Source organism: Lissotriton helveticus, chromosome 5_1, assembly GCF_964261635.1.
Source record: "Lissotriton helveticus chromosome 5_1, aLisHel1.1, whole genome shotgun sequence".
Lineage (NCBI taxonomy): Eukaryota > Metazoa > Chordata > Amphibia > Caudata > Salamandridae > Lissotriton > Lissotriton helveticus.
The window spans coordinates 2,046,116,507-2,046,129,118 of record NC_136065.1 but is presented as its reverse complement, the minus strand read 5'-3'; the positions used below and the strand labels follow the sequence as shown (position 1 = coordinate 2,046,129,118).

Here is a 12,612-nt window from a genome sequence, read left to right as displayed (position 1 = left end):
CACAGGCACACATACGTTTCGAATATGGCTTAAAAAAACAGATACCAGCAAGACAAGGGGCTCTGGCTAAATATTACTGGAGGAGGAGGGCAGCCGAAGAGAACACCGTAGCCCATTATTGTTGGCAGGAGATTGAAAATCAAGCCAGGCCAAACAAATCTATTTTTACAGCCCTAAACTGTAATCGCTTTCGGCACTACAGTTAGAGGAGGCGTAGCTTACAAACACCATCTACTCTGGATTTAAAAACACAGTGAATAACGCAACCAAACGGATCTCACGGTCTATGGACTAAACAGCCTTCGCAAAAAATAAAAGCCCACAATTGACCTAGCACCCGAGAAACAAAAATAATCTATCTTGTAACAGCAGTGTTGCATCATATTTCAAAGGAAAAACAAAGTAAAAGCAAATAGATTCCCAATGAAAAAGGCCAAACTATGGTATTTTGATTGTAGAAAACACGGTCCTTTTATTCCCAAAAATGTTATTCTTAGAAGACACAACAAAATTGCCTGCCAACGCGTTTCATCCCTTTCTTGGGACTTCTTCTGGGCTCAAACAGGTTCCTTAAATTGTTGTTGTTTATTGTGTAGATAGTTTAGATAAATTATTTAAATCAGCAAAGCACATGTGGCGTATCTGAGGTCAATATTGTACCCACACGAATAGATAACATCAACTAGGCATCATGTATCATATTATTAAGTTGTAAAGGTTTGGGAATAGGTATATCCCTCCACCTGTATACGGGTGTCCAGTTCTGGAAAAATTACAACATGCATGGGCGGTGATACAATCTTATAAAACGCTGAAACCTCAACCGTACCTTTCTGAACACTTTTCCCACCAAAAAAGCAAAATTTCACGCTATTAAGGCTGGGGTCATTCCCCACGAAAGATCTTACCCCAAATTGGAAACAGACGTGGTTGACAAAGGAATGCCGTCCCTGCGGACAAGGTGATGAGTCTCTATTACATCTTTTATGCATCTGTCCATCAGTATCAGAAATTGGAAAAACTGACCGTCGAGAATTATGAAGGAGAGAACAAATAAGAACTTGCAGAGCGGCAGTTATAAAATGCCTCGGAGGCTCTTCGATCTAACTGTCCTGTAGAGACGCTGCAGCAAAAGAATTGGATAAAAAAACAGAACTTACCGTAATATTTTTAAACTGAATCACTTGCACATTTCTTTATCGCATTGTTTACATTTTTATAAATTTTTCTATCTTGAGGGTATAAACTTTATTGTGTTTTTAATCCCTGTTTTTACTAAATGATTAATTATTGCTCAATGTACCCTTGTTTGCTGGCAAATTTGAACCCTGTTGCCTTTGAAAGGAAGACCATTAATAAGGCACTGCAGATGTTTCTGCAAACCTGGATCTTCATTCTCCCTGCTAGGGACAAATCCATTAACAAGATGAGGTGTTACTTTTTGAAGCCAAGCAAAGACACGGCATTGGCTGGCTAATTTAAGAAATATTTTGTATCCTTCACCAGACAGAATTTCAAAGCAATACATTGTCAAAGTATTCCAGAAATAGTAATTGCATACGAAATTATATATACACCTTTACATACTCAAGGTAATTGGCTCAGAAGTCAGTGAGATACTGAAAATATGTTAATTAACACATCCATACATTTAACCAGGCGTAGCATGCAGGCACCTCTACGTGTACACATAGATCTATGAAAGAAAAGTTTTGAGTCTGTGTGCAAGAACATGTTACGTAGAAAGAGGAAACTCAGGTACAAATGAGGAGGCTTCATCAGTGCGAGGTATTCCCGCAATTATAGATGCATCAGTCCTCAAAGGACATCAAATTTGAGGAGCTGAAAAAGATTAGATGGGACATTTAATTATCGGCAGAGCTGATATCACTTTTTGCTGATTCTGGAAACTGTCAAATCTGCCCTTTTCAACACTTTAACCTCCATATTGGGGCCTCCTATCTTGAATTGTGGCCAAGTACATGCATAGCATGGCTGCTTGTCAATGGAGGGGTGAGAACTACAGTGGTGACTCACAATCTCAATTTGCCTTCACGAAAAGGCTGATCACACTTGAGATACCTACTAGGTGGTTCTTCAGCCATTCCAGGGAAGCATCCAGCCTCCGCGAGTCTCGTCTTCCCCCCAGTAACCTCTCTAACTATGAGGCCTTCATCCTGCAATGCACACTTTAATATTAGCTGGTGAGATTCTAACAGATATAATTTGAACGTTCTTAAGAAAGCAGTGCAGACTTTGTAAGGGAGGCCTTATGTCATTATTCTGCCCAAATCTGTAAACAAGCTGGGTGGTTCTGCTTTGAGTGAACTGCTTGCAGCTTACAGAAAAGCCCTGTATGTGTTTCATTAAAGTAACTTTTAGTGATAGGGTAACTATTATTGAAGTAAGAAAGCTGGAGACATACGTTTCCCTCCTTCTATCGCACCAACATGGGGTATGACAACTCATTCCTGATCCACAGTGATTCTCGGGGTCGTACTATAGAGACGGGGGTACTGGTGAGTACCCAGATGAGAGGCTATAGTAAAAGGAGCTCTGGTAAACTATCTGTACCACTATACCAGCTCTGGTAAACTATCTGTACGAATCAGGACTAGCTCCGTTTCGCCTCAGGCAAGAACCATCTGGTGTTGCCTCCATCAGGACCAGTTCTGTTTTGGCTCCATTGGCTTTCCATCAAACATCAGGTGTTTGTGCATGAGGATTTTCTTCGCAATGAACATTGCCAGTCAACAACTCTATAGCCATAATTGAACTGTTTTCGAAGGTCATGCACATGATTGATGTTAATAGGATATGATTCAACAATTTCGAAAGGAGGAAGCGGAATTCAGACCTGCAGCTTATACACAAATTTCTGCATTATGCACATAAATCAACTGAACTATCATTAATTGAGTGTGGTGTGATATATCAGCTCCCGCAAAAATTTAAGGGTGAAGTTCATTTATAAGCAAACCGCTTGTCCCCTAAAAAAGAAAGACAATAAACAGGCAACATTGTTTTCTCAAATGTATCGTTTTTTGTCATTAATTGTGCTTTTTGTTTTTAAAGAGGTATTCTAGAGTCCTGTCTCTGAAGAGTCGATATCAAGGTAGCAGGTGTCCACAAGTGGACAGCTCTCTCTCCCCCTAGGGTGGTCATTGCGGCTTCAGATGTTGACCATGTTCAAGTGCATGGAATGGTCCACAGTGGCACAGTGAATCCCACACATGATGTATCTGTATTACTCTTTCCTGATGGCAGAGTAGAGCATGACAAGAGTTCGCACCGAAGCTACCACTGTGCCTGGGAAGCTGGTCTGAGCCCTTGGGAGGTCATAACAGCCCATAGATGTTGACTTTGGCCATGGATATGGATTCTGTGATGTCAACTCGGCCCTTCTCGTAGATGATATAGATGTACTGTTCGTCGTCAATGGTGTGGTTCAGCGTTGTCATGGAGGAGTAGCCGCTGGCAGCAGCCCAGATCTGGGACGTCTCCTTCACCCATGAGTTGCCATTGCAGAAGCTCCAACGCAGGGTCAAGTTCACACCTGGGGAGACCAAGGGCCAAGACAATGCTGTGAGAGGAAAAACAACGTCCATTCAGGTGCAGTCAGAAATATTTCAAAATCTCGGACCCACAACACAGAATCCCACAGCAATACCCATGCCCCAGTTTTAGACTGAGGTCTTGTAGGACTGCCTCCTTTAAATCGTACAATCAGTTATTCATGGGGAAGGGGCGTTTCTTCTTTTTGATGTATTCAAGGGATAGCCTCCGCATGAATACATCAAAGAGAATATGTATCATCATGAATAACTACCTAAAAGGCAACACTGTATAAAATGAGATCATGCCTTGCAGGAAGTGACACAAACCTCAAATTTTAACCATGCAGTCCAAAGTATTTGATTGTCTGCCAGTCATATCAAGGGAGCTTACCATGTACTCAGAACTATCCCTGGATCTACAGGTCAGCGAAGCCACTAGGAACGCCTTTTACACAATGTTAATGTTAATGTTATTCGTACTTATAAAGCGCACTGGGACCCAACGGGTATCGTGGCGCTGAGAAACGTGTGTCCTAACAACATAAATACAGAAGAGAACAGCTACTCTGCATTAGAGGCAAATAAAGGACTGATATTATACTCTGGGGCAGAGCTAAGTGTTTTTTTTCTTTCTAAACAGCAGCAGATATTTCATCTGTTTCCGGTCCATGGGAAGGCTATTCCAAAGCTGTGCTGCTGCGAAGCTAAAACCTTTCCCCCCCTACCCCCTCCCCGCCCGCCCCAATTTTGCTATTCTAGTCCTTGGCACTTTCACCAATTTGGCATTTGGCAGAGGATGAGCGGCGACTAGGGATGGGAACGTACCATCCAAATTTGCCCTGCAACGGTTTGGACCCAAGACTGTGCAGAGCCTTAAAAACAATACAGATGGATTTAAATTGAATCCTCTGTAATATTGGGAGCCAGTGAAGCTCCGCAAGGTCCTGAGAAGCTGAGGACCATCGTGGTCTCATTAGAGAAAGCTTGGCCACCACAGTCTGGATTTCTGGAGTCTCCCAATCAGATACCTGGGGGACTCCAGCAGCACAATAAAAAGACTAAGACTTATCTTACTGTACCTTGCATACCAACAAAAGTGACAAACTGTTCTCGCCGGCATAATCTCAAAGTAGTCTTCTACGGACCTCATACAGACACAAACAAAAAATCCAGAAGGCCAAGGCAAGACCTAGTCTACACCCTCAAAGAATACATGACACCAATCATACTAGCCCTTCACAGGCTACCCATAGCTAGGCGATCAATGTTCAAGGCCCCCCTCACTGTTCACACAGCTTCCCATGGTTGAAGTTTACACCATACTCACAAAACAGGACACTATGTTTGAGATTAGCACAACAAATTGTCGTACCTCGTAGTAAATACAAATCTATAAGAGGTTCCACATTCTCAGGGCAAAAGACAAAAGTCGGAAACTCCTTGACAATCAAAATATGAAGTATACATGCATACACTGAATCATACAAAAGGTGAGAAGCTGGCAGTTTCGGAGTTAAACCCAGACTACTACTTCTACCCAAAACCTGGAACTGCAACCTACTGCCAACCTATGCAGACTATGGCTAATAATGGGTTCAAAGACACAAAGGGTGGTGGGAGGAATGCTTGCATACAGGCTAAACCACTGCCAATCCTTCTGGGTGGCAGTCCAGCCCATCTTTTTTTCACCCAATCTGCTTCTCTGGACAGAACCCTTCCTTATGCACACCAGTACTGGCCCTGCTCTCTGTGCCAAAGGGTCCAAGCTGTACCTCACTGACAAGGCTTATTAAGGTTGAAACTAGAATGAGGTTGCTTGTGGACACTTGGTATTGGTATTGGTATTTATATTTATAGAGTGCAATTATCACCTGCAGGTCTATAAACGCTGTAGAAGGAGAGAAAAAACGGAACCTAGCCTCCCAGCACAGGGACAGAGATGAATCCGACCCCCACGCCTCTTGGCAGAGAACCGTTTTCAACTTCTTCCTGAATGGAAGAAGAGCGAGCTCTTTACGCACGCTCTGGTAGTTTGTTTCATAAAGGGGCAATGGCAGTTGAAAACGCTCTGCCCCCTTTGGTAGCCAGCCTAAAACGCTGACACTTCAGCAGGCAAGCCTCTGAGGACCGTAGAGTCCGAATGGGAGTGTAGAGAGCTAGACGATCTTTTACATACTGTGGGGCTTGGCCGTGAATGGCCTTATGGGCAATGCAGAGACCCTTAAACTTGGCTCTCTGCCTTACCGGGAGCCAGTGCCGGTGCTGCAAGAGACGGGTGGCATGTGGTTTTCTGGGCAATTTAAAAATCAGCCTGGCCGCGTCATTCATGGTAACCTGGAGCTTCTGGAGGGACCTTGCTTGGCAGTTTGAGCTGGACTTTCTGTGAGAAGCAGGGCTAGTACTGATTTGCGTAAGTTAGGCCTTTCTGTACAGAGTGGTACAGTGACCAAAAAAAAACCATGATTTGGAATGCTACCCAAATGGATTACCAGTAGCTAGACTATTTTCAAGCATTCCTTCCATCACCTGTTGTGTATCAATGCCATTTAGCCAGCTGCTTAAATATTGACAGACACTGGTAATCTATCTATGTCAGACACCTGCCCTTACTCCTACGTAAAAATAACTAGAATAGCTCTGCAATCGTGTAAATGCCCATGTGACCCATACCCACACCTGACCATTTTATACCTTTGGCATAAGCATATAATGGCTAAAGAGATCTCCCACACATTGTTGGCCACTGAACACGTTATTATAGGTCTGTAAGCCATGCACAGCAATATACTCTTTTACTTGACACCTTGCAGTTAAGAACTTATGATGAAGTCATCCAAGGGATGAGTGTAACCCAGAGCCTCCAGGTTGGCAGATCTACCTCTTGCCTCTCTCTTTATGCCACAGCTTCCTCAGATCCTTACAATTTCAAAAGTGGATCACCCGCTGCTCCAAATGGCATATAAACATGCACCCAGAATATAAAGAAATCATAAACATAAGAATGATCACAGATGCCAACACATTACAAATAATAATCAGAGCATGGTGTGCTCCTTGCCAGGGTAAGCGCATCAGAGCCTCACATCGGGGTAGTAACAGCTATATAAATTCTACAATATATCTTATAAAAATTTTATGTATGCATGTGTAAAGTACACTCTAGTCAAAAATGCAGCGGGCGCTGTACAGGGACATAGGCAATCATAAAATCAACAAGCGATAGGAGAGGTCCCTAGCTATTGGATTGTAACTGCTTTATGAGGTGTTCTTCCACTCTTTCATACATTGGAGCAGCGTTGGCGGGAGTCCTTAACAATACTGAGGAAATTGTTCCAGATCCTGTGTGGATCTCTGTTGGAGAAAGGTCCTGCTGCCTTGTTTCTCTTGACACTTTTTTATTCTCAAGTCAAATGGTGGCCTGGCTGTGGGTGTGCTGAGAGACACCAGAGATGCGGAGCTATTCGGTAAGATAAGTGGGTGTGCTTGTGGGTGATACTAATGTGTATCCCTGATCAGGAGCACAGGCGAACCAAGCGCATATGCCAGAAAGTGCACTTCAAAAGACCGGCTCTAGAAACACAAGCATTCAACAAAAATTGCCATGTCTCAGGTTAAAACCGATACAACAGAATCAGACCCTATTTGGATGCCCGGGGGGTTTCACAGGGCAGACAAGGTATACTGGACACCAGCTGTTGTGGTTTGAGATGGTTTGCTAATGGTGTCCTGGAGTCCATCCTACAATTGCTCAGCAAACCTTTCCACAATTGACTCTCGGGGTAGATTGGGCGAGCAGTCAACGGCTTCTCATGCAAGAAGTGTGGAAGTGAACTACGCTCAGAACTCAATCACCCAGCAGCACAATAACTGATTGCCTAACCGCATGCTTCTATTTTATAAAAAGGAATTACAAAAATACAGTCAAAAACAAAATACTACACACTTCAATATCCAGGTATGAATAGGACTACTCTATCCAGGATACAGTGTACCCTTCCTCCAACCTTCTCCTAAGTTGTATCTTAAAGTGTAAGGTACGGCAGGTTTAAAGTACAGGTACAGTGCTACCCCTCTAGTTTAGAGTTTGTACGCTCAGCTTAGCAGACTTAGTCCTGTTATGTAAATCTCATCAATGTGAGTCCTTTTCTCTTGCAGGCTGCAGGCTCCTTCCTCCGAGAAGAAGACTTGCCGGTTGAGTGTGTTGGTACTTTGTCCCCGCTGTAGAAACAGCAGCTGCGGAGGAAGTTACTCAGAGTCTGGCTGGCAGGCAGGAAAGAACCGGCATCGCTGGCAGACTTAGTCTTTTGATGACCCTCTTTCAGACACGGTGAGTCGCATATGGTCTGAGGTCAGAAAGGACTTCTCAGAGTAGCCGTGCAGTTCTGACACCACTCCAAGTGACAGGACAGAGGCTTGGTCTGCCCAGGTCCTGTCAATCAATCAATCAATCAGGCATTTATAAAGCGCGCTACATACCCGTGAGGGTCTCAAGGCGCTAGGGGGGGGGGGGGGGGGGGGGGGGAGGGGGGCTGCTACCGATTGAAGAGCCAGGTCTTGAGAAGTCTTCTGAAGGCCAGCAGGTCCTGGGTCTGTCGTAGGCTGGCAGGGAGATCGTTCCAGGTCTTGGCGGCGACATAGGAGAAGGATCTGCCGCCGCCGGTGGTTTTCCGGATACTGGGAACTGTGGCGAGGGCGAGGGTGGCAGAGCGGAGGTTGCGGGTGGGGGTGTGGAAGCTGAGTCGGTTGTTGAGGTATGATGGTCCGGTGTTGTGTAGCGCTTTGTGTGCGTGGATGAGGAGTTTGAAGGTGATCCTCTTGTTGACTGGGAGCCAGTGCAGGCCTCTCAGGTGGGGTGCGATGTGGCTGCGCCGAGGGACGTCGAGGATGAGTCGTGCTGAGGCGTTCTGGATTCGTTGTAGCCGTCTCAGGAGCTTGGCTGTTGTTCCTGAGTAGAGGGCGTTTCCGTAGTCGAGTCTGTTGGTGATGAGGACCTGGGTGACGGTTTTTCTCGTGTCGGGAGGGATCCACTTGAAAATCCTGCGGAGCATTCGGAGGGTTTTGAAGCAGGATGCGGAGACGGCGTTGACTTGCTTGATCATGGAGAGGGAGGAGTCGAGGATGAAACCCTGGTTGCGTGCGTGGTCGGTGGGTTCCGGGGGGGTGCCTAGCGATGTGGGCCACCAGGAGTCGTCCCAGGCTGATAGGGTGGGTCCGAGGATGAGGACCTCCGTTTTGTCTGAATTCAGCTTCAGTCTGCTGTCCTTCATCCAGTCGGCAACGGCCGTCATTCCTCTGTCGAGATTGGCTTTGGCGGTGTTGGGGTCTTTGGTGAGGGATATGATCAGCTGGGTGTAGTCGGCGTAGGAGAGGATGTTGAGGCTGTGTTGTCGTGCGACGTGGGTGAGTGGAGCCATGTAGATATTGAACAGCGTCGGACTGAGGGAGGATCCCCGTGGGACGCCGCAGATGATCTCGGTGGTTCTGAAGTGGAAGGGAGGGAGGCAGATGCTCTGGGTTCTGCCGGAGAGGAAGGATGTGGTCCAGGCCAGGGTCTTCTCTTGAATTCCAGCGTAGTGGAGGCGGGCTGATAGGGTGCGGTGGCAGACCGCGTCGAAGGCGGTTGATAGGTCCAGGAGGATGAGGGCGGCTGTTTCTCCTTTGTCCATCAGGATCCTGATGTTGTCGGTGGAGGCGATGAGGGCGGTCTCGGTGCTGTGGTTGCTGTGGAAGCCAGATTGGGATGGGTCCAGGACGTTGTTGTCTTCGAGGTAACGGGTCAGCTGTTTGTTGACAATCTTCTCTGTCACTTTTGCCGGGAACGGGAGCAGGGAGATGGGCCGGAAGTTCTTGAGGTCCTTGGGGCCTGCCTTGGGTTTCTTCAGAAGGGCGTTGATCTCGGCGTGCTTCCAGCTTGCCGGGAAGGTTGCTGTCTCGAAGGAGCTGTTGACTGTTTTCCGGAGGTGGGGTGCGATGGTTGTGCTGGCTTTGTTGAAGACGTGGTGAGGGCAGGGGTCAGAAGGGGATCCGGAGTGGATGGAGTTCATGGTTTTGATGGTGTCTTCGTCGCTGACGTTGGTCCAGGTGGGCAGGCGGGTGGTGGTCGTGGGGGTGGTGGAAACGGTGGTGAGTGTGGGTGTGTCGGAGTTGAAGCTGTCGTGGATGTCGGCGATCTTGCGATGGCCAGGGAGTCGCACAGGTCCTGTGATGGTGGGATGTCGGTGTTGGAGCTGGGGTTGGAGAGTTCTTTCACGATGCTGATCTTTGGTGTTGTGTGCATTGTTGTCTAACTGGTCTTTGAAGGCGGCCCTCTTGGCGGTCCTGATTAGTTGGTGGTGTCTGCGGGTGGCGCTTTTGTGGGCTGTGTGGCTGTCTGGTGTTCGGTCGTGGAGCCATTTCTTCTCTAGCTTCCGACAGGTGCGCTTGGAGGTCCGGAGGTCTTCGGTGAACCAGGCAGCTTTCATGTTGGTGTGGTTAGTAGTGGAGGTCTTGAGAGGGTGTTGGCGCAGTCGTTGATCCATTGTTTGAGGTTGGTCGCGGCGGTGTCTGGGTCGGTGGGGTCGGCGGGTGGTCTCAGGGCGAGGGTGGTAGTCAGTTGGTCCTTGGTGACCTTGCCCCAGCAGCGGCATGGTAGCGGTTGGGTGCAGTGGTGTGTGGTGGGTTTCCTGAAGGTGAAGAGGACGCATCTGTGGTCGGTCCAGTGAGGTTCGATGGTGTGGTTGAAGTAGACGTGGGGGCTTGTGGAGAAGATGGGATCGAGTGTGTGTCCAGCGGCGTGGGTGGCTGTGGTTACGAGTTGTTTAAGTCCGAGGTAGGCGAGGTTGTCGGGCAGGGCGGAGCAGTCCGTTATATTGGCGGTGCAGAACAACGTTACTTACCTTCTGTAACGATACAACTGTAAGAGACATATATTAGTTATAGATTCCTTACCTTAGAATTACCCCAGACGTCAGACTGGATCCGTAGAAATGTTTTCGGAGCAGTACCCCTGCCTGTCGGTAGGTGGCGTAGGTCGACTCCGCGTTCGTCCTCCTGATCTCCGGGATGACATCGCGGTATCTACTTAGACGGCGCCACTGAACGCTAACGTCAGTTCTTTACACAACATTCCACACCAGAAGCGGAGAGCCATGCAAGACACTGACCACTGGTGCACAAAACTAGGGCTTTGAAAGGGAGTCCCTTACCCTAGAATTCAGTTCGCAGAATGGGGAGGATGTGTGGAGCGGTAAGCAATCTATAACTAATATATGTCTCTTACGGATATATTGTTACCAAAGGCAAGTAACTTGTTCATCTGAAAGAGACTATTAGTTATAGATTCCTTGCCTTAGAACAGATACCCCAGTAATCCCAACCCCTGAGGTGGGTCTGCGAACGAAGTTCACACCAGAAAGTCCTGGAGAACTGATCGGTCATAGAAGCCGTCTCTCCGGACTAGGCTGCTGTCCAGGCAGTAGTGTTTTGTGAACATGAGCAGAGATGCACATAAGACTTTCTGGCAGATGTCACTGAGGGGGAACTCCATGTCGCAAAGCAGTAGTGGCTGCTGTCGCCCTGGTGAAGTGGGAGCGCAGCCCTACTCGATGCTCCTTTTTCCCCAAGGAATGACATATTTTAATGCAAAGGACAACCCATCGAGAGATGGTATGTTTTTGCACGGCCTGACCTTTTTTTGGCGCCCATTTAGCCAACAAAGAGTTGATCATCCACCTGGAATCGTTTTGTGCGATCCAGATAAAAAGGTAGCGCACGTTTTAGATCCAGACGGTGGAGTCCCTCCTCCTCCTTGGAAGGATGCGGGGTGGGAAGAAGTTGGGCAAAGTGATGGTGTGTCCTATGTGGAAAGTGGTAACTACTTTGGGAAGAAAAGAAGGTCTAGTTCTAAGGACAACTGCAGCTCACTCACCCTGCGAGCAGAGGTGATGGCAACCAGAAAAGCAGTCTTGAGAGTCAAGCGTCTGAGAGCTCAATTAAGTAATGGCTAGAAAGGAGCACCCAATAGGTACGTTAGAACCATATTCAAGTCCCACTGGGTCATTACGAAGGGAACAGGCGGAAAGAGGTGAGTAATGCCCTTAAGAAATCTATTTACAATAGGGGACTTGAAAAGAGAAGGCTGATCAGGAAACCAAAGAAAGGCCAAAATGGCCGAAAGTTAGCCTTTGAGGGTGCCCAGAGTAGAACCATGCTGGGCCAAAGAAAGAATGAAGAGGAGAACCTCTGAAAGAGGTAGGAAGGGGATTCACAGCCTTTGCAGTGCACCATGCCACATATTATTTCCATCTACAGGCATATACCATTTTAGTGGAGGGACGCCTGGCTGCAAAGATTACATTACAGACTTTGGGAGGATGGGCAAAAGCGGTCAACTGTCACCGCTCAATCTCCCTGCAAGGAGGTGGAGGCTGGACAGGTTCGGGTGGAGGACCGTTCCCCTGCTGCTGCGACAGAAGATCCTCCTAATCCTGTTAGCCACCAATGCAATTGGTGTGCAGTGCCCTCCAAAATCAGGATGCAATCATAAAGATTCCCCTGATGCTGTGCCCACTGGAAATAAGTGTCCTGCCAAAAAGTCAACTGACCCCTCCCAGTCCTCCTCACCCTCCTCTTGTTGCCACTCAGTGCGATAAGGAACACCAGAGTAGAACACTGGTACAAAAGTACCAGCCAGCACCGGTACTGGCGTCGGCCGATGCCAGTCCGGCTCCGTGTCCAGATCGAGGAGGAGGCTAGGGTCGACACCGGCTGAGACACAACCGGCGGTGGAGGTGTCACTAATGGATTCGGTGTCAGAGGAGGTGTTGTAAGGTCGACCGGCACAGATCCGTTCCAGGTCTGGATCCCTGGGGGCCCTGCGTCGCCAGGGCTGAATCCGTCGGCTTCGAAGGCATAGAACCCCCAGCCGAGTCTGCGGGGTGTGAAGGTGCACCTGCGGAGTCGGGCTGCCCAAAGATGGAGTGGAGTACTTCGTAAAAACTACGAAGTTGGGCAGGGGTCGCTCCAACTCCCGGGAAGGGAGGGAAGCTCGGAGCCGACCCATTAGGCTCCGCGGACG

The 12,612-nt window shown here is 47.8% G+C and overlaps 1 protein-coding gene across 1 annotated transcript in view; it reads right to left on the bottom strand.

Moving 5' to 3' along the window:
- Window positions 1–446: 446 nt before the first annotated feature.
- NEU1 (neuraminidase 1) overlaps window positions 447–12,612 on the bottom strand; it is a 118,870-nt gene continuing 106,704 nt past the window's right edge. Inside the window, exon 6 of the mRNA XM_078645894.1 lies at window positions 447–3,556. Coding sequence (XP_078502020.1) covers window positions 3,339–3,556 — 218 coding nt within the window. The 3' untranslated portion in view covers window positions 447–3,338. The remainder of the gene's footprint in view (window positions 3,557–12,612) is intronic.